Source organism: Schistocerca piceifrons, chromosome 1, assembly GCF_021461385.2.
Source record: "Schistocerca piceifrons isolate TAMUIC-IGC-003096 chromosome 1, iqSchPice1.1, whole genome shotgun sequence".
In the NCBI taxonomy this organism is placed as follows: domain Eukaryota; kingdom Metazoa; phylum Arthropoda; class Insecta; order Orthoptera; family Acrididae; genus Schistocerca; species Schistocerca piceifrons.
In genome coordinates, this window is record NC_060138.1 from 1,143,644,545 (window position 1) to 1,143,664,975 (window position 20,431).

Consider the following 20,431-nt stretch of genomic DNA (forward strand, 5'->3'; position numbering starts at 1 on the left):
TGGACATGACCAACGGAGGACCTTACGACACAACAAGAACAGACAACAGAGTAACAAACCAAACAAGACAACCACGTCTACTGGAATAGAAACACGAAGTTAATCCGCTGTCTGAGACGATATGTCCTGAAACGCAACGCGATGTTAGACTGCTGGCTGAGCGCAAGGCAGGCACTTAAGTATGTTATTGGGGGCAATGCTATTCGCCACTGGGACCACGTGTTTCACTGTGGCCCCCTCACACTAAAAGCGGGCAAGGAGGCACGCCCCGCCACAGCTTACGGCGCGATATTGCAGAGACCTCTATGGGTCTTTGACGTCCATGACATCTGGCGCGGATTCAAATTCCGCGACGCGCGGTACCAGAAATATATTATACTAGAACTGACATGTGATTACATTTTCACGCAATTTGGGTGCATAGATCCTGAGAAATCAGGACCCAGAACAACCACCTCTGGCTGTAATAACGGCCTTGACACGACTGGGCATTGAGTCAAACAGAGCTTGGATGGCGTGTACAGGTACAGCTGCCGATGCAGCTTCAACACGATACCACAGTTCATCAAGAGTAATGACTGGTGTATTGTGACAAGCCAGTTGCTTGGCCACCATTGACCAGATGTTTTCAGTTGGTGACAGATCTGGAGAATGTGCTGGCTAGGGCAGCAGTCGAACATTTTTTGTATCCAGAAAGGCCTGTACAGGACCTGCAACATGTGGTCGTGCATTATCCTGCTGAAATGTAGGGTTTCGCAGGGATCAAATGAAGGGTACAGCCATGGGTTATAACACATCTAAAATGTAACATTCATTGTTCAAAGTGCTGTCAATGCGAGCATAAGGTGACCGAGACATGTAACCAATGGCACCCCATACCATCACGCCGGGTGATACGCCAGTATGGCGATGATGAATATACACTTCCAATGTACGTTCACCGCTATGTCGCCAAAAACGGACGTGACCATCATGATGCTGTAAACAGATCCTGGATTCATCTGAAAAAATGACGTTTTGCCATTCGTGCACCCAGGTTTGTCATTGAATAAACCATTGCAGGCGCTACTATCTGTGATGCAGCGTCAAGGGTAACCGCAGCCATGGTCTCCTAGCTGATAGTCCATGCTGCTGCAAACGTCGTCGAATTGTTCGTGCAGATGGTTGTCGTCTTGCAAACGTCCCCATCTGTTGACTCAGGGATCGAGACGTGGGTGTACGATCTGTTACAGCCATGTGGATAAGATGCCTGTCATCTCGACTGCTAGTGACACGAGGCTGTTGGGATCCAGCATGGTGTTCCGTATTACCCGCCTGAACCCACCAATTCCATATTCTGCTAGCAGTCATTGGATCTCAACCAATGCGAGCAGCAATGTCGCGATACGATAAACCGCAATCGCAATAGGCTACATCTGACCTTTATCAAAGTTGGAAAAGTGATGGTACCCATTTCACCTCCTTACACGAGGCTTCACAACAACGTTTCACCAGGCAACGCCGGTCAACTGCTGTTTGTGTATAAGAAATCAGTTGGAAACTTTCCTCATGTCAGCACGTTGTAGGTTTCACCACCGGCGCCAAACTTGTGTGAATGCCCTGAAAAGCTATTCATTTGCATATCACAGCATCTTCTTCCTGTCAGTTAAATTTCGTGTCTGTAGCACGTCATCTTCGTGGTGTAGCAATTTTAATGGCCAGTAGTGTATGCAGAAGATGAGAAATGAAAAGGTCATGGAGAAAACGCATGAGGAATCCGTACTAGGGAATATTTAGTGGAAAAGATTAAAATTCTAGGGGCATTTGAAGAAAATAGAGAAGCTGAGGCTGTCTAGGGGTATGTTCAAGATGTAGGTAGGGGGTAGGAGACCAAAGAGGTGGCTAAAAGAAGTGGGAAGAAGCACATGAAAGAGACAGCAACACTGGGCCAGAGTAGTGGCACAGAAGTGGTGGAAATGATGGAGAGGCCTGTATTGCAGGCAAACCCACTAGTGGTGGGAAACTGTACAAGCTGAATGACGACTTATTCTTTCACCCCTGGCACTGTTTGTCAAGTTGCACTGCAATTCACAGTTCATGTTAAACTGTAGGACCCCTATAACTGGCCAAGTAAACCAATCAGAAGTTTGGAAAAAGGCAACATATACTGCCTCCAATATGAGTATGTCTAGTAAAGCAGTCTGGTGTTCAACCTGACTTTCATGTTAATGACAGCTTTCCTTTTATATTATCCTCCACCGCACCCTGTACAGTGGCTTGCAGGATACATATATGAACACACATTTTATGGGCTTCATAAACATGGCACATGGTTTGTTAAAGAAATATCTATTTGAGATATGTAAAATATAATATTTTTTATGAAACTGTTTATGGTTTAGTTAAAATCACTTTGGTATTTATCCAATTATTCTACACCTGGAGACTAGTATGACATAAAATAAAAGTTTCTAACCCCCTGACACTTGCACTTAGGAAATATAATTTCCTAAATGTAATGAATCAGTAAAAGCAGGCAACTTTGTACCTGAGGTAGACATTATAAAAGTCTTAAATATTGCTTCAGGCTCTTTATGTTAGATTTAATCAAAAGGAAATGAACTGGGGATCACTACACTATGTCACTTTTCTTAAAACTGTCACAGTGACGGAAATTCCTTCCCACAAAGCTACGGAGTATTTTGATTTGTGACAAGTTAATGGGCTGAGCCTTGTTTCAGTGTCTGCAGCTGGATTCAATTGAAGGTACAGAATGTGAATAACCCAACAAAGATTGTGAACTCAACACCTCAATCTCATTTTTCAAAAGATGAGTCACTATTATTGTAGTAACTTGGTAACAGATACTAACAGTACATCACAACACCCAATGCTATTGTGGGCAGTATCTTGACTTAACTGTCTCAGATAAACAATTACCTTCATTTTATCATCTTCAAGGCACCTATTAATGTGATGCGGTCTTAACAGATACTGTGCTTAATGATCTTTAATGCAATTTAGTATGAACATATCAGTTGTGCCATTATGTACGATGGCAGTAAACTACTTACATATTTCAGTAACAGTGATTGATAAAAGAGTACACAAATTAAATTTAAATGGGTTGGCTACCCTGTTGTTCTCCAGAGTCACATTATAATCAGTGCATATTGCATAAAAGTATGAACAGTAACAAAAAGTACAACATATATGCAATTACATCAAATTTTCCTTACTGCTCTAATAAACCACAACAGCAGTCTCACAGTTTTCACACCACCTCTCTAACAGTAACTGTACCATTCAGTGTCCAATTTTCTGGCAGCAAGAAAGAGACTAACTAATAGAACTTCCTTTAGTTTCTGCGGCCATCTCGGTCCCTGCTCCAGCTGCCAGATGTTCCACCCTCTCTGTTGTACCTTCTTTCTTTGCTCCTTTCCCAGTCACGCTCTCTTTCTCTACCCCTCTCTCTTTCCCTGTCCCTGTCCCGTTCTCTGTCTCTAGGCTGCTCACTGTGTTTTGTAACTCCTCGCTCTTCAGTGTTCTTTCTGCCACCTTCACTGTCCCCAGCGTCCTTCTTCTTAGAAACACTGCCACGATCTACACGTTCTGTGGAAACTTCCCCAGGATGAGCATCCTTTGGCCGAGCTGTACCAACATCAGCCGCTTCCTCATTCATCTTTGCTGCCCGCTTCACAGTACTTAGAGCTCGTTCGAGAGCCCTAATTTTTTCCTCCAACTGCTGTCGTTTGGTTTTAGCAGGTATATTTTCTCCATCACTTGCACTGCTGCTCTCTGACTTTGCTGTCTTCTTTTTCCGAGACTTCTTTGTTTTACTGCTTGCACGAGTTTCGTCTTCAGAGTCACTTGCTGAGGTTGAACCTTCCTCTGAGCTGGAACTACTGTTCTGCACTTTAGCCTTCTTTCGTTTTTTCTTCTTCTTCTTTTTCTTCTGCTTCATCTTTTCCTTTTTCTCTGTAATTAATAATTGTCAGTTAATCTACAGGTATAGTTTTCTACAGCCTCTAAAGGCATTTTCAGTAAGATGTGACCTCTCTTTAAAATGAAAAATTAACACTTTCATATTTGATAATGTATAGTAATATTGTCATTACTTCATTATAGATTTGAATTCATAATCAACGTACATATGACAGCACAAAAAGTTATGGGTACAGCACTGCTCATAAAAGTAAAGGGTGATATGTACTTGTGTGTGTAACTGAGGGAGTTGTTACGACTTACTGACTCTCAGCTCACAGCACCCGCAATCTAAAAACACACAAGGAAATCTGCTCCCTGCCATTCCTAGGATTTCAGATGCAGAAAAGGTGCTTGAAGTCGACAATTGGAGTCACGCGAGGAGCGACAATAAGAAATGCCTGAATACTGCAACAGTTAGTATAGCGACTTCAACATTCAGTTGTGTAGCCGACAGAATGATAACACAACGTCAGAATGGCAAGATTCCAATCCAAACCGACTTTCAGCAATTAATTTTTGTTTTTGTTTTAGTGCATCAATTTGTTTAATCTACAGAAAATTAACAGAATAAACAGTTCATGATTCTAAATAATAGTTTTTTTGCCCCTCAAAAGACACAGCATATGGTTTCTGTACACTTAAAACTACATCCAATGGCCTTCCACCTCAATGCCCATCTGCAACCTGCAAGAAATAGAGGCTGAAAGATAAATGAGGAATTTCTCACTTCCTCCCAGGCCGCTACGGCAACACTGTGAAAGTTGTCATCGAATTTCATAGCATGGTCAACTCTGTCTCCATCCTATGTTTTCAATGGGGTAGAGGTATGGCACATAAGGAGACCAATCGAGAAGAGACATCACATTTTCTATTTTGCAACCACCTCTGCATCATAACTGATATGTACAGCAGACTGTTCCTGCTGGAAACAGTTTAATTCCTCATGATACAGTTGTCTCGTTGTTGATATCCTAACAGTACCCATAAAATAAGTATATTGAACAACATTAAGTCAGACATCTATCCTGTGAATACATCCGGCCCCAAATTGCCATGGGACATGCGCCCCACAAGATTACTCACAGATACATTTGGATTCAAAACGGACACCATCCAGCCTACACACTGGACCATCATTCACCGTGGAAAAAACTGATTCCTTTGAAATTATTACATTCTGACAGTCATGATAAATACACTCCTCATCAAAGCTGATTGGTACAGTCAACGATCATCATGCAACTTCCCTTTGATGGCTGCACATTTAGCTTTGTAGTCCAATTTCCAAAAGGCAGCTCCAAACCATGTCAACCAACCTGGGAAATGCTGTGGTATATTTATACTGTACCACATTTAAAAAAATTGGCATGATGTGCTTACAAGTTCATCATCTTGGACTGTTAGTGTTACATACCAACATCCAAATCTCACAAGCCTACTGATTCTCCGTTATCATCATATCATTTCCTCCGTGGTTCTGCAGTGCACTTTGGAATGTCATATTGTGCCCCAGCCTCCAATGCCGCCACATACACTTCCTCCACAGTAGCAATGACACAGTCACAAACAGCCTATTGATGATGAGGCATGGCTTATGAATAAAGCCAGTGGACTCAAATTGTGTGCTGTCACTGGCTAACACAGAATGAATAATGTGATGACAGACGTAACTCAACATGTTCTTTTGTCAGTCAAAGCAGCAGAATACTGCCACCACATATGGGGGTATTGTCTAAAGTGAAGAATGACATTCTCCTTTGGGTAAGGTGGTCCTACAAGGATGTTTGTCAGTTTAAACTTTTTAAATGTATGCACACAGGGTTTAGGTCATTAGACATTACTTTTAGAAAAAATTTAGGTCAACAGTCATCATGTTTGAGTGCTTTACTATGGTCAACAACAGAGGTAGGTTGCGCAGTGATTAGAGCAATAATTTACTGACCAGAAAATTGTGAGTTCAAATCCCCTCATTTACATTATGCTTTTTCATTTTTCACTTAGCTAATGTAAAGGTTTTCAATGAAACTGAAGATTAGTTATACTTTTGTTATAATTACAGCATTAAATAATAAATATTGTAAGGAAAGTTCTGGCAGAATGTAAATAATTTATGAGAAAAGAGACCACTCACCTAACAGCAGGAGTACTGAGTTGTTGACAGGCACACACAAAACTGAGTGAAAACTTATTAGCTTTCAGAAGAAGTCATCTGATGGGCTAGAGTGGAGACACTCACTCACTCAGAGCTCAGATATATATATGTGTGTGTGTGTGTGTGTGTGTGTGTGTGTGTGTGTGTGTGTGTGTCGGGGGGGGGGGGGGGGCTGTGGACATGCATGTGTAGGTGTACCATGCACTCTAGCCCATCCAAGGGTTTCTTTCGAAAGCTAGCAAAGTTTTCACTCTCTTTTGTGTGTGCCTGTCAATGACTCAATGCTTCTCCTCTTTGATGTAGGTAAGAAGCAGTAGCTGCATGGACGCGAATGTGAGAGCACCTAACATCACCAGCCTACACTGAAGAAGCCCAAAGCCCTCAGTTAAAATGTAACTCTGACAATAGTTCTGACTGAATTCAAACAAATTAACTGTTAACGAAATATCATAATGAAGCTATATTCTTTGTAAAAACCTGAATTTAGTGGTTTCATATTGGACATTCCAATTTAATGCCTGATGTTATCCAAAGTATATTGTAATGTTTGTAGAGAATATGTGGATTATATACACAAAAGGCATCAACTACTGAAGAAAAACAGTAGTTGCAATGTTACATTTCCTTCTAACAGGAAGAATACAAGGAAAAGAGAAAACCATTTATCACCATAATCAAGGCAATATTCATACCAAGTAAGATGTTAACAACAACCTATTAAATATTCATTAATTAATCCATATCACGCCCAACAAACACTACAGCATTTTGCAAAATTTATGGGAGAATATAACAACACAGGTAAGAATAAAACTATATGCAGTTTGCAGGTTCGGGAAGAGACTGCCTGAACAAAAATATACAACATGAGTTACAAATTATCTGTTTTTTGGAAAGCTAAGGTTAATAAACTATAAGAGTTACTTTTTAGTGGTCCCATCAGTCTCTTAAAGCACACTGAAATTGATAGGTCATTAGGTGTAGCTCTCCTTGGCAGATTTCAGTTATATGATCATAATAAAACCACTGTATTTGTGCTGCTCCTGGTGTGTGGCCTGAATGATTTTGATATGATTTACCCTTCTGCTAGACTTTGATGGATTTAATTTTTTATTAATATTGTAATTTTTTTGCAGATTTCAGTCAATCACGTGCACATGGGCTAACAGCAAATGTCGCTGCCAGTTTTATCATAGTCACATTCACAAGTGGGATCAGAAGTGTCACAAGCTCTGTGTGTGTGGAAAATTGCTTGCATATCATCTGAATAGAGGGATGCTTTTCAAGCAGTACTTGTCTCTTATGGCAAGGAAAAAAAAAACTTTTGCAACTATACATGGAATTAATCTTCTGTCCCTTTACATAGAAAGCCTACAGCTTGACCATTCAGTTACAGTGATGAACAGCACAAATTTCCCTGTTAAGGGTCTATTTAGTGTATTCATAACATATAATAATAATATGAAAAGGATAGTTTGCTACTCACCACATAGAGAAAGCTTTGAGTCATAGACAGGCACAAAGAAAATAATGCTACAAATATATAAACTTTCAGATAAAGTCTTTCCTCAGGAGTAGAACTTGGACACATACACACAACAAAAACTGAGGCTGGCTGTGACTCTCTCTGAAATGAGCAGCAATCTGCTGGGGCAGGTGATGGGTGGTAAGGAGGTGGCATAGAGTGGAGGATGGGAGAGGTGGGAGGTGAGGTTGGGGGAAGATGCTAGTGCTGCCTGTGGGAAGAAAACAGAAGCCACAGGCTATCATTAAAGTGAAGCAATTCCTGTTGGGTGGCATGTTCAGCAACTGGGCAGCCCAGCTGTCTCCTGGCAACAGTCTGTCGGTGGTTGTTCATGTGGACATACAGCTTGTTAGTAGTCATTCCCATGTTGAATGTGGCACAGTGGTTGTAGCTAAGTTCATACAATACATGCCAGCTTTCACAGCTGGCCCTGACTTTGATGTGTTAGGAGACGCCAGTGTCAGAATTGGAGTAGGTGGTAGAGGGCAAGACACGTCGCACAGGCCTCGATCTGGGTCTATCGCAGGGATATGAGCTATGAGGCAAGGCATTGGGAGTAGAAGTGCGGTAGGCCAGCACAATAATAATCAACAGGTTTGGTGGGTGGCGGAATACCAATGTGGGATGGGTGGGACGGGCAGGATGTTAGATATTGAAACCCTGGCAGAAAATGACTGAGTTGCTCCAGTCCTGGGTGGTACTGAGTCAGTCCTGGGTGGTTCTGAGTCACAAGAGCAGTGCACCTTTGTTGTCAGACTATGGGGATGGTGAGAGTGGTGAGAGAAGGCATGGGAGATCTGTTTCTGGACAGGGTTGGGAAGGAAATTTCAGTCTGCGAAGAAGTCAGTGAAACCACTACTGGTATACTTGGAGAGGGACTGCTCATCACTACAGATGAAATGACCATGGCAACTAGGCTGTATGGAAGGAACTTCTTGGTGTAGAATGGGCAGCAGCTCTTGAAGTAGAGGTGTAGGTAGTTAGTAGGTTTGATGTGGACAGAGGTGCTGAGGTGGAGGTTGACATCGAGGAAGGTGGCTTGTTGGGCTGAGGAGGATCAGGTTAAATAAATGGGGGAGAAGGTGTTGAGGCTCTGGAGGAATGTGGACAGGGTGTCCTCACCCTCGTCCAGATTATAAAGATGTCATCAGCAAATCTAAACCAAGTGATAGGTTTAGGACAATGGACAGTAGGGAAGGATTCCCCTAGATGGCCCTCGATTTTCCATTGCTAGCAACAGGGTTCTTTATTTGTAGAAAATCTTTTGTGTCTTCTTGGAATAGGTCTAGAATATAGAAAGAACCATTTTTGCTAATATTTAAAGCAATCATTTATCTTCCTCACATTCTCAACATAATCTAGAAAAGACCAATTGCATATCATTTGTGTCATTACTGCACTGGACTTTGATTCTGGCCGTGATTTTCCTCCCTTTTTTGTGCTGTCAAGTGTACAATATATGTTCTAATGGAACTGTGAAATCCCATTAAAGGAGAATCACAAGGTAGGACAACAAGAAAAATGGAGTGGTGTCAAAGGACAAGGAAAAGTTAGTTGGGGTGTGTGCGCTTCACATGTGAAATAACAGTGTAGGTGGGATTGGGAAGGGGGGTGGGACATTCACTATGAAGAAACTGATTTATATAAAGTCAAGTGCAAAAGTAAAAGTTCTTATGCTAGTATTCTGGTGGTACACACATTGCATACAGTAAAATCTTGTGGTACTAAGACATCATGGGACACACCTTTTTTTGGATTTTTAGCTTCCTGCCCAGATTCCTTGTCTGATTCCGATGTAAGTTTTGGTGCACAACCTTCTGAATAAAGTTTCCTTGTCTCTGTATCAAGTTTTTCAGAATCTTTAGGTGGTTTGTAGTCTGCAACATGATCCACTCTAATCGTGCGGCCAAGTATCTAAAAAACAAAATAAACATAACCAACTATGGAACAAATTCCAAATGACTGGACCAAAGGAAACATGAGGTAGTTGGATTCTAAACTTTAGTCTTTCAAAAACAATAATTTCCTGTCCTAGAGCTTTTGGTAAAGGTTAGGCTTGATAGGAAGGATAAATGGCTGTAAGAATGAGTGAAGAAAGAGACATTGAAAAGAACAAAGTTTAAATAATGGTAGTGTAATTCGCAAAAGCTAATACAAAAATATGTAATCATCTGTTAAGTTTAGTAATATAAAACTGTTATAGGAGGAAAACAGTAGGCCAGGATCCAAAGACCTCCTCCCAAGGACTAGCACATGAAAGAATAAATTGTACTTTCTTCCAAGACCTTTGGAATCTATGAGTCTGGCAAAAAAACATTTTTCATCAAATTTGTTACCATTTTGTTTACATCACCTCTGAAAATGATGATAGTAAGAAAACAGCTCTGTGCTAAATTGTCTGTATCATCTGTTTCTCTTGTTTTGACAACTGGTTTCACAATATGTATTTTAATCTGTATGAAAATTTTGCACAATTAAAATACAGGTTATGCAGATGATTACTTTAAGTATCAATGGTAGCAGATGTTCATTTTGCAGACATATTTTGTAGTATAGAACACACTGAATGCATTTATATAGTGACCAGTACACTGTAATTACATTTTAGCTGTAGAGTCACTGAATGAAGTAGTACCAGGAGACACAGTCCAGTCGTATTACCTGGCTACATTGTCTATAAGACTTACAAAGTTCCAAAAAGCATTTGTACATTGTCTGTGAAGAGCAATGTCTGTTGCATAGAGTTGCAGAAGGCAGAGTAGTGAACATAAAACAGTGACACTTCTCACAGCCACCAGGATCTCAATACACAGATGGACTGCACATGGTGAACGCGCTGTAGTTGGGATCTTGGGTTTTCCCTGAAGCAATAGAGTTACTGGAGTGGAATATACAGCAAGATATGGGGGGGAGGTGGGGGAGGGGTGCCACATATGCATGCGCAGGGTGGTGGTGAAGGCAGCAGTAGTAGCAAATGTCACTTTCTCTGCTGAACACCATCATATGCACTACACCACTCCACTATGATGGCCATCCAGCCCGGATTCCTACTGAACATTCTCGCACTGACTGTAACATCAAGCAAGAACCCTAGAGTTCTTTGCAGACACTGATGAGAGCAGCCGCCGGCCATGTAGAATTTCAGTATTACTCTAGCTGTTCATCTGCACGTTTCATTAAGCACACAAGAACAAAGTGATAACCATTTCTGATGAACTTTCCATAATAAGTTTGGTTCATTATTAAATGTTCGAACTAAACACTCTAATTGCGGTAACCTTTCAAGGGTGAATATTTTACATAAGGTCTTGGTGATTGCCTCTCCAGTATTTTTAAACTTCATCTTGTGGACAAACAGAAAATTGGATAATATGTAAATGATCATTAAATATATCAATTGTCTGAAACAGGCAAATGGGCTGGCATAGTCTACATGAAAGCATTTCCAAAGCTGTGTGAGTGTGAAAACTGAATGGAAAGCCAATGATATTCAGCATAAAACCGCCCAGGAACTAGACTTTTTGCCCTGTTGCTATTATTCACTATTAACACTAGTAGTACTGATACTTGTTCTTAGTTAGCGTTAATATTCCAAATGGCCTTAGACTTATCCAAATGATGTTTTAATTCATCTTTCCTCTTCTCTTACTACCATTACTAGAACTATTTATAATATTATACATGGCATTATTGAAGTCACTATGATATAAGAATTACTGTATATGTAAAATTTGGTCCAGTGGATGAGGGGCCTTGAAGGCTCTAATTTGATCAACTTCAGTAAATAATGATTGTACATGGCACTGAAAGAATGAATATAACACAGTCATTTTGAATCTTTTTCGGGCATTCTTTGAGGATGAACCAAAGACACAGAACGTCACAGTGAGGCAACACCATGACCAGAGTGAAGTACACTGAACTATCCTCCACCAAATTTTCGGAAGTTGAAAGAAAGGGGGATGTAACATGATGGTGTGTAAGGAATTTACAACATTGCAACTGTTAACATTTAGCAGCTGTAGCCAGAAACAATATTATTTCTGAGTACAGTTCACTAACACTTTATATGCATCATCTCTTGATGGTGTTTCACAAGTAAAAGATATAGTCTGTAAAATTTAGTTTAGGATCCACCTTCTTGTGTTTTAGTACAGTAAACTTTCAAAGAATGACAGAGGTTTCAGAGATGAACATTTTACAGAAAGATTATGTTAATTTCAGTGCTACGTACCATTCATTTCACACTCAAAACAGAAACTGTGTAGCAGTGAGCAAGGAAACACCACCCCATACAACAAATATATTATGATTTAAGCCACCTCGGCAGTTGGCTAAGCAATGGCAGTTGAATATACAATGAAGTTCTTGGTTGCTCTTAAGTGTATTAAAATAACAGCCAAAATACTATCTTGTTTTTTCCATGAATCAGATTGCTCTGATTAAATATAGAGCCAAATTCTGAAAAATTACGATGGATGCACATAACATGCATCAAAACATTTGGAGATTTGCCCATTATCTACGATACATTTTCTGAATTTACCTTGAAGTTTTAATTTTTATGGCAAAAAGGGCATGAAGTATGGCAATGTGTGGTTAAATAAGGGGTGATTTAAAAATTAGACTAAGCTACAGGTCAATCAAGCACCACAATCAAGATTTCGGGGAGGGGGGGCAAGGGATTCAATATCACACTTTAGCCACATGCCTACCCATCCACATTTCAAATTCAAAGATTCAGTAACAGATTAATTCACAATTTGCACATTTTACTTTATTTTTATGATTATCTGAAGTTATAATTTAAAATATATATGAGGAACTACCTGTTGTAGGTCTATACACTGGAAAACAACTATCCATGGACACAATATTATGGAAAGGATAATTACTACTGACGATATAGCAGAGCTGCTGAGCCACAGATAGACAAAACAAAAAGACTGTCACATGATAAGCTTTCTAATAACAGACCTTTGTCAAAAATAAACAACAGACACACACACACATACACACACACACACTCAAATGCAGCTCTGCGACTCAGCATCTCCGCTATAAGCTGAGTAGCAACTATCCTTACATAATATTGTTACGTTCCATCCCCGATTTTCCATTATACATTTATATAAGCACACCAAGATTGTTTCACAGAGTAATTTGCACTTTACACTTTGTATATAAAGGGCTCCTAGTATACCTTGAAGTTATAATTTGAAACACTCGTCTATCTGTTCACAGGAGACTACAGACCTTTCTGTCTATTATCCATATTTTGTAATGTAAAAGAGAGCAACAAAAACAATTACTGGAGTAATGTGTACTGAAACTGTCAAAATGGAATTATACAAACAAAAAAAGGCACCTTATTATCTTATCCTCCTGAGATTTCAGAAACGTTACAAAGTATGATGCAAGTATGACTGCTTCTCTATTGTCACAAAATTCTAGGACTATCATATGGCTTAAGGTATTTGCCATTATAGTTAGAGAACACACACAAAATTATTTACACCAATCTTTAATATTTTTTTGAGATACATGCATGCGTTTATACTCTGTGCCTATGGCAGGCACTATTACAAAAAGAAATTGGTGACTCTTTAGCTTACAAAACATTACACAGAGTCTCTCACTTTCAAAACAACTGCAGAATGACTTCCCAAGTGTGACACCTAAAACAGTACACTGTGGGGAGCAGGGAGCACTGAGTAACTCGCCAAAGTCTCTCTATGTATTCTCTGTCTCTTTGGATGTACACTACCAAGTTAATTAGCAGTCACTGTAATGATTTGCACTCTGATTGGAAACAGTTTTACAAATATAAAGTTGCTGAAGTACTGCTTGTTGGCTTTTGTCTCAGGATCTTTAACAGAGGTTCATTAAACAATTTTGCTGATGAAGGATATGTTCCCGTAAACCCCCTGGCCTCAACCCTTGCCCTTTCCTGCTCACATTCCACTTTCATATATATGCTTTTTATCACCCCAAATCACCTGCATATTCCTTTCCCCTTCTCTGCTTCTCTTTTATCCCTCTTTCTCCCTCCTCCACCACAGCTTCCCAATGCTGCACCTAGTAGCCCACCATCCTGTCCCCGCCACATCCCTGCACACATCCACAGGCCTTTCTGTACCCCCCACTATCCACCACAGCCAAGATCTTTATTCATGGCATTGACTTCTCATGACTGACATTAAAAAGTTGTAAATGACATTGCAGTTGCCTTTGACTGTAAAAGTTATTAACTGTACTGTTGCAATATCTTCCATATACATGTTAGATGATTTTTCCATTTTGCCATTACTACAGCACAGTTACACTACTTGATAACGACAATGTAGGCTGAAATTGCAAAACTGCAACTAAATATCTTTTACAGTCAAAGGTGACTATGATGCTACTTACAAAACGCTATTCACTGCAGTCGAGCTCCGGTGTCCACAGATGAGACTGCCCATATGTTTGTGTATGTTTTTTTCTAAATCTGATGAAGAACTTTGTCTGACAGCTTAGTCTATTGTTAAATGTGCCTTTGTGTTGCTCAATGCCCTTCTGTGTGGTGAGCAGAAATCTACTGTAATTCATATTGTTGAATGCTTGATAATATGAATAGTTGAGACATGATAGTAAATAATTTAGGAGCAAAGCAAACCACTCAGTGAATAGCAGAAGTGTTAAGTCATTGACAGGTACACACAAAAAACAGAAACAAAACTTCCTAGCTTTCAGAATAAAGCCTTTATCAAGCTAGAGTATAATCACATGAGTGCGCACAGCGTGTGCGCGCACACATGCACGCGTCCACACACACACACACACACACACACACACACACACACACACACTCTCTCTCTCTCTCTCTCTCTCTCTCTCTCTCTATCTCTGTGTGTCCAGCAATCACAATGTAGGTATTACCGGTGAGAAAAAAGAGAAAACACACACACACACACACACACACACACACACACACACACACACACACACACACTGTGATTATACTCTAGCTTGATAAAGGCTTTATTCCGAAAGCTTTCTTTCTCTTTTTTTCTCACTGGTAATACCTACATTGTGTGTGTGTGTGTGTGTGTGTGTGTGTGTGTGTGTGTGTGTGTGTGTGTGTGCGCATGTACACTAGCTTAATAAAAGATTTATTTGAAAACCTAGCAAATTTTCTTTCTCCTTGGTGCGTGTCTGTCGATGATTCAATGCTCCTGCTACTTGGTAAGTGGTCTCTTTTACCCCTAAATTATTTGCATTTTACAAGAACTCTCCTACTACAGATACGACAGTAACATGTATATAAGCATCCTAGAAGTATCCAATAGGTGGTGCTCATGGGTGCAGGAGAAAGCAGACGAATGTTACGTACAGCATGACAAGGTAAAAAATGGGACATAATGTATATTATTGACAATATCAAATGAAACATAATACATCTATACAGATACATAAACTACATAGCAAAACAGGTATCATATAACATGCACACAGAGGAAAGGAGATAACGAAGGAAAGCAGTAGACTATTTAACAGAATGGTGGGCAAAAATGATAAGTATCATCTGAGCCTTGACAGCAGCCTGTTCAAGGAAACTTTTTGATGTATTCCTGTATAAACAAATTTGAATAGAAGCAAAATCAATATCAAAAAAATGTGTGATATTATAAACTTGAAGAATATTGATTACTAAAATTTTCATATAAGTAAAACTTCAAAATGTGTTTCACTGTATAATTTCTCATCTGTAAATTTGTGGATGGAAAACAAAGTTCTTGGCCTGGTTCCAAACAAACTGCAGCTCATTCCTCTCCCCTTGCCCATCCAGTTGCAGTGAAGCATTTACAACTTTCTTCTCTTCTGTGCATAAAACTGTGATACATGAAGTTCAATGTTCATTTGTTGGTGAACTTTTTTGGCCATAAAACGATTATGCTCTGCATGATCATGCAGCAAATTTTTCTATCATTGTCTTCTCAATAAATTAAATTTACTAAAATAAGTCTGATTCCTTACCTTAATACCATTTAAATTGTCAACAGCTAGGATAGTGCTCCTTTGGTCTTCATAACAGAGGAAGCAGAAACCTTTTGATTTGCCAGAAGCCTTATCTCTGACTAAATTTATATTAACTACTTCTCCATACCTACAAAATAAAATCAAAATTTGAAGGCCATTAGGATATTTCAGTATTTGTTTTGGGATCAGAGCAAAAATATTAAGTTTGTGGAAGTATTAGAATACCTTCAAATTATACAAAACTGTAACACTGTAATTTGCTTTTACACCACCACAAAGCAGCACAGACTTTTGGCCACTCATATGCTAAGATTTTTTATAATTAATACATACTTCTCCTTGTAGAAGTAGGGCTCGTTCTCTCAACTACCACAAGAAAAATAATGATGAAAAAAAGTAAGACATCTGCACCACCACAGCTACCTCCAGACAGTGATATTATCTGTTATAACTCAAAGCAATGAAAGTCAGGAACAAACAATTCAAAGAAGAAAACCGAGTAAAAGGAAAATTCTAGTGGCTAAATGCATTTCAATAGTGCAAGATACGGGGAGTAAATTTTACTTGATTGCTACCATAAAGGGTTGTGGGAAGTGAAGGAAACGGCTCCACCCAACACACTGTCTGACACAGAAAATATTTAGATAAAATGTATGCATGGTATGAGACATTTAAAATAAAAAAAAATAAAAAAAATAAAAAAATTTAAAAAAACCTGTAAAAGTTTGCTTACACAGTAAATAACACAAATTTGAAGGTTACAGATTCAACTAAATACTTAGGGATAACAACTGCAAACCACTCACGTTGGAACCTTCCAATAAAAAATGCTGTGGCACAGGAAAACTAAATATTGCATTTTCTTGGTAGAACACTTAGAAGATCCAAAAATTTACTAAAGAGAATGCTTAGACTATGCATGTCCATCCTCTTCTGGAAACTTACATGGTAAGAATGGGATTGGCGAAGGATATCGAAGAAGTTCAAAACAGCTCATTTTGTTTTGTATTATTGAAAAATATGGGAGATACATGTCATAGATACAAAAAGTGAGTTGGGGTGGTAAATCTTAAAATAAAGACTTTTTACAAAATTACAATCACCAACTGCATCCTCTGAATGCCAAAATACGAGGTGTGGCTAGAAAAAAACCGGACTAGTACTGGTGAAACAATAAAACGAATGCAATAAGGCTGAAAGTCGCGTGGTTTGTCACGTGACTCTCGCTCCGCCTACTGCTCGAGTTTCATCTGCCTCCTGCACTCAGTCTGCCCGTGGCGTCTGTTTTAAGTAGTTGACGTTTTGTCTGTGCGTCGGAAAATGTTGAGTGTACAGAAAGAACAGCGTGTTAACATCAAATTTTGTTTCAAACTAGGAAAATCTGCAAGTGAAACGTTTGTAATGTTACAACAAAAGTACGGCGATGATTGTTTATCGTGAACACAAGTGTTTGAGTGGTTTAAGCGATTTAAAGATGACCGCGAAGACACCAGTGATGACACTCGCACTGGCAGACCATTGTCAGCAAAAACTGATGCAAACATTGAAAAAATCGGTAAACTTGTTCGACAAGACAACAAGTCAACTCCTGTTAACTCAGACACTGCTCTGATTGTTAAACGGCGATCTTGTCGAACAAGTTTACCGATTTTTTCAATGTTTGCATCAGTTTTTGCTGACAATGGTCTGCCAGTGCGAGTGTCATCACTGGTGTCTTCGCGGTCATCTTTAAATCGCTTAAACCACTCAAACACTTGTGTTCGCGATAAACAATCATCGCCGTACACTTGTTGTAACATTACAAACGTTTGCTTGCAGATTTTCCTAGTTTGAAACAAAATTTGATGTTAACATGTTGTTCTTTCTGTACACTCAACATTTTCCGACGCACAGACAAAGCGTCAACTACTTAAAACAGACGCCACGGGCAGACTGAGTGCAGGAGGCAGATGAAACTCGAGCAGTAGGCGGAGCGAGAGTCACGTGACAGGCCACGCGACTTTCAGCCTTATTGCATTCGTTTTATTGTTTCACCAGTACTAGTCCGGTTTTTTTCTAGCCACACCTCGTATTTTGTTGATTCTCACCATGTGGGGAGAAATGACTATTGCAATAAAATAAGAGAAATCAGAGCTCACACAAAAAGATTTACATGCTCATTTTTCCCACATGCTACTCAAGAGTGGAACTTTTGATAAATAGTTTGAAAACGGTTTGGTAACTCTTCTACCATACACATTAACTATGAATTGCAGAATGATTGTGTAGATGTAGATGCAAATGTGAGGAATGGTTTGATAGGAACATCTGTAACTTTCTCATGCAATGTTTGTGCTACACACATGCTTTTACTTCATACTAACCTTGGATGGAAGTAAAAGTGACCAGTAATTCATTGTTCAATGGAGTGACATATGAGATAGCAATGGGTCTGGAATTGCTCATCACTTATTCAAAAACAAACAAACCAACAAAACAACGCAATATTCTCTATATTGCTAAACATATGACTGTTTTTGGAGTTGTAGGGATGGCAGTGGCTAAACACATGAAATAATGACTTGAAATCTTAATGATAAAAAAGTTTGGCAAATAGTAATTTACACGATTTTCACAGTAAAGTGAAGTATGATGAGAACATGAGGGATGGCGGTGGCTATTGCAGAACTTTAAAGTATGGTCAGATTGGTAATGGGATTTTCATGTCCAAATATAGCCAGAATCTTTGGACATGCAAAATATTTGAGGAAACAACAGACAACAGACACAATATGTGGTAGATAATGTATAAATGTGAATATGGTTGCAATGAAAGGGGAAGTTTAAACTAAGCTCTCATGACTTAAAGTAACCACTATATGTTGCAATAAATGACAAAAAGCAAGAAGCAAACTTATAAACTTTCAGTTTCATCACTAAAATTATATCACCTATTTTCTCACTTCTTATTGACTATGAGAAAAGATACAACACTGGCAACCTACATGCAATAGAGGAAAAGCATTCAGGCTGACACTGCCCCTATTTGCAACTTTAGTACAGCATTCAAAACTTAATGCACAAGAGTCCAACTGCACTATAATCTTATAAAAAAGCTGAAATACTGGCTACTGAAAATCAATCAGACACTGGAATTTTTAATTGACAGTATCACAATGTGTATGATCTATAGAAAATACAAATGGTTTGTTAACTGTAATTCATGTCAAAATTCGAGACAATACAACAAAAATCAACTTACTCTGAAACACTTACTGTGAAAATACACATATTACATCTCCTTCTGTCAAGTCATAAGGCAGACCACCAACAAAAATCCATGCACTGTCTTTGTATTGATCATGCCATGATGATTTCAAGTTACCTCGCTTCAATTCTAACTCACTCAACTTCTTTATATTCTTAACATTCCTAGAAAGAAGCAGATGTAATTTAATAGTACCAACTTTACACACACTAAAAACAAAATATATTGAAAATAGATATTCAACTTTACAAACAATACACACATCACAAAAAGCAATCATTTGGCTTCAGTTCTGAAGAATAATTTGCAAACAAATCCTCACCTAATATAAGTGATGATAGAAAAGTTTCCCTTTGAGGGCATTGATGCACCATAAATGCAGTGTATTTTGACTCTCATGTGACTATATAAGCACTGACACACAACCAAGGGATTGGTACGGTATTCGTGTCTGTCTGACATGCACGTGGTAAATGCAGAAACCTGAACTATGGTGACATTATTACCAATACGGCCGGACAGACAAATGTGCTGTTATTATTTTGTCGGCTGCGAAAGGACAAACAATGGTAGATATCCATCAGAATGAAGACTGTATGGGGCAGCTTGTTTGCCCAAAACCACATTTTGGAATGGTGCACCAAGTTCCGTGCTGTTTGCGATTCAACACAGGATGTCGTTCAATCTGAGAGCCCAGCAAACGTCACGCCAACCCAAGTGGGAGAGACTCGAGCACCACCATACAGTACTAATCTCTCCCCATGCAATTATCATGCCTTCAGTCCCTCAAAAAAGGTCTTGAAGGGTTGAAGATTCCTGTCAGAGGAGGATGTGCATTCTTCATGTAGCGGAACATGGTGTTTAACCAAATGGGTATTTTCAACCTGGTGCGTTGGTGGGACGATAGCTTCAATGCTCATGGCAATTCTGTGTGATGGGCATAGCAATTCTGCACTGTACGGCCTTCGAAGAACAGAAACTTTTTGAGTGCCCCTCATGTAACACCAAATATACTAAAATGTTATTCATTAGAACCAGAAAAATTTATTGATTCAATATGATGATAACTGCAAAGGTATGGAAACCTTGAACTGAAATTTAGTAAGCAATGGATAGTTGCACGAGAGTTTAGCAAACTCGAAGTCAGCCACCAAAGACAGGGTTCCTTGATGTACCCGCCATTTGGCACCAGACAAACATGTAGGTTACTGAATGTTACATTAAAGAAACAAAAATTTCTCCATAGGCAAGTTTTTGAGTGCAAAATCAGAACTCTAGCTGCCCAGGCAAGAGCAACCGCAATTCCATTTTGTACACAGTGTATAGTTTAGGCTTTTTCTCATATACTTATGCGAAGAAATCATCAGTATCAGTGTTTAGTGGTATTTATTACCTTTTTTCTAACTAGTTGCATATTTTTTGACAATTTGCGTATCGTGAACCTGACTTTCTAGTGTAGTGATGGCCAGAAGCATAATACCACCAGAACTTACATTACATTTACTGGTTGCTTGGGTTA

The 20,431-nt window shown here is 39.2% G+C and overlaps 1 protein-coding gene across 2 annotated transcripts in view; it reads right to left on the reverse strand.

Annotated features, from left to right (window-relative positions):
- Positions 1–2,398: 2,398 nt before the first annotated feature.
- Positions 2,399–20,431, reverse strand: part of LOC124801259 (RNA-binding motif protein, X-linked 2-like) — a 35,306-nt gene continuing 17,273 nt past the window's right edge. The window contains exons 1-4 of one of the 2 annotated variants that reach the window (XM_047263060.1): positions 18,907–19,070; positions 15,663–15,792; positions 9,389–9,557; positions 2,399–3,957 (exon numbers count right to left, since the gene is read on the reverse strand). In XM_047263060.1, coding sequence (XP_047119016.1) covers positions 3,338–3,957; positions 9,389–9,557; positions 15,663–15,792; positions 18,907–18,935 — 948 coding nt within the window. In that variant the 5' untranslated portion in view covers positions 18,936–19,070 and the 3' untranslated portion in view covers positions 2,399–3,337. Of the gene's footprint in view, positions 3,958–9,388; positions 9,558–15,662; positions 15,793–18,906; positions 19,077–20,431 lie in introns of those variants that run through there. The other variant, XM_047263059.1, reaches the window with a different exon arrangement.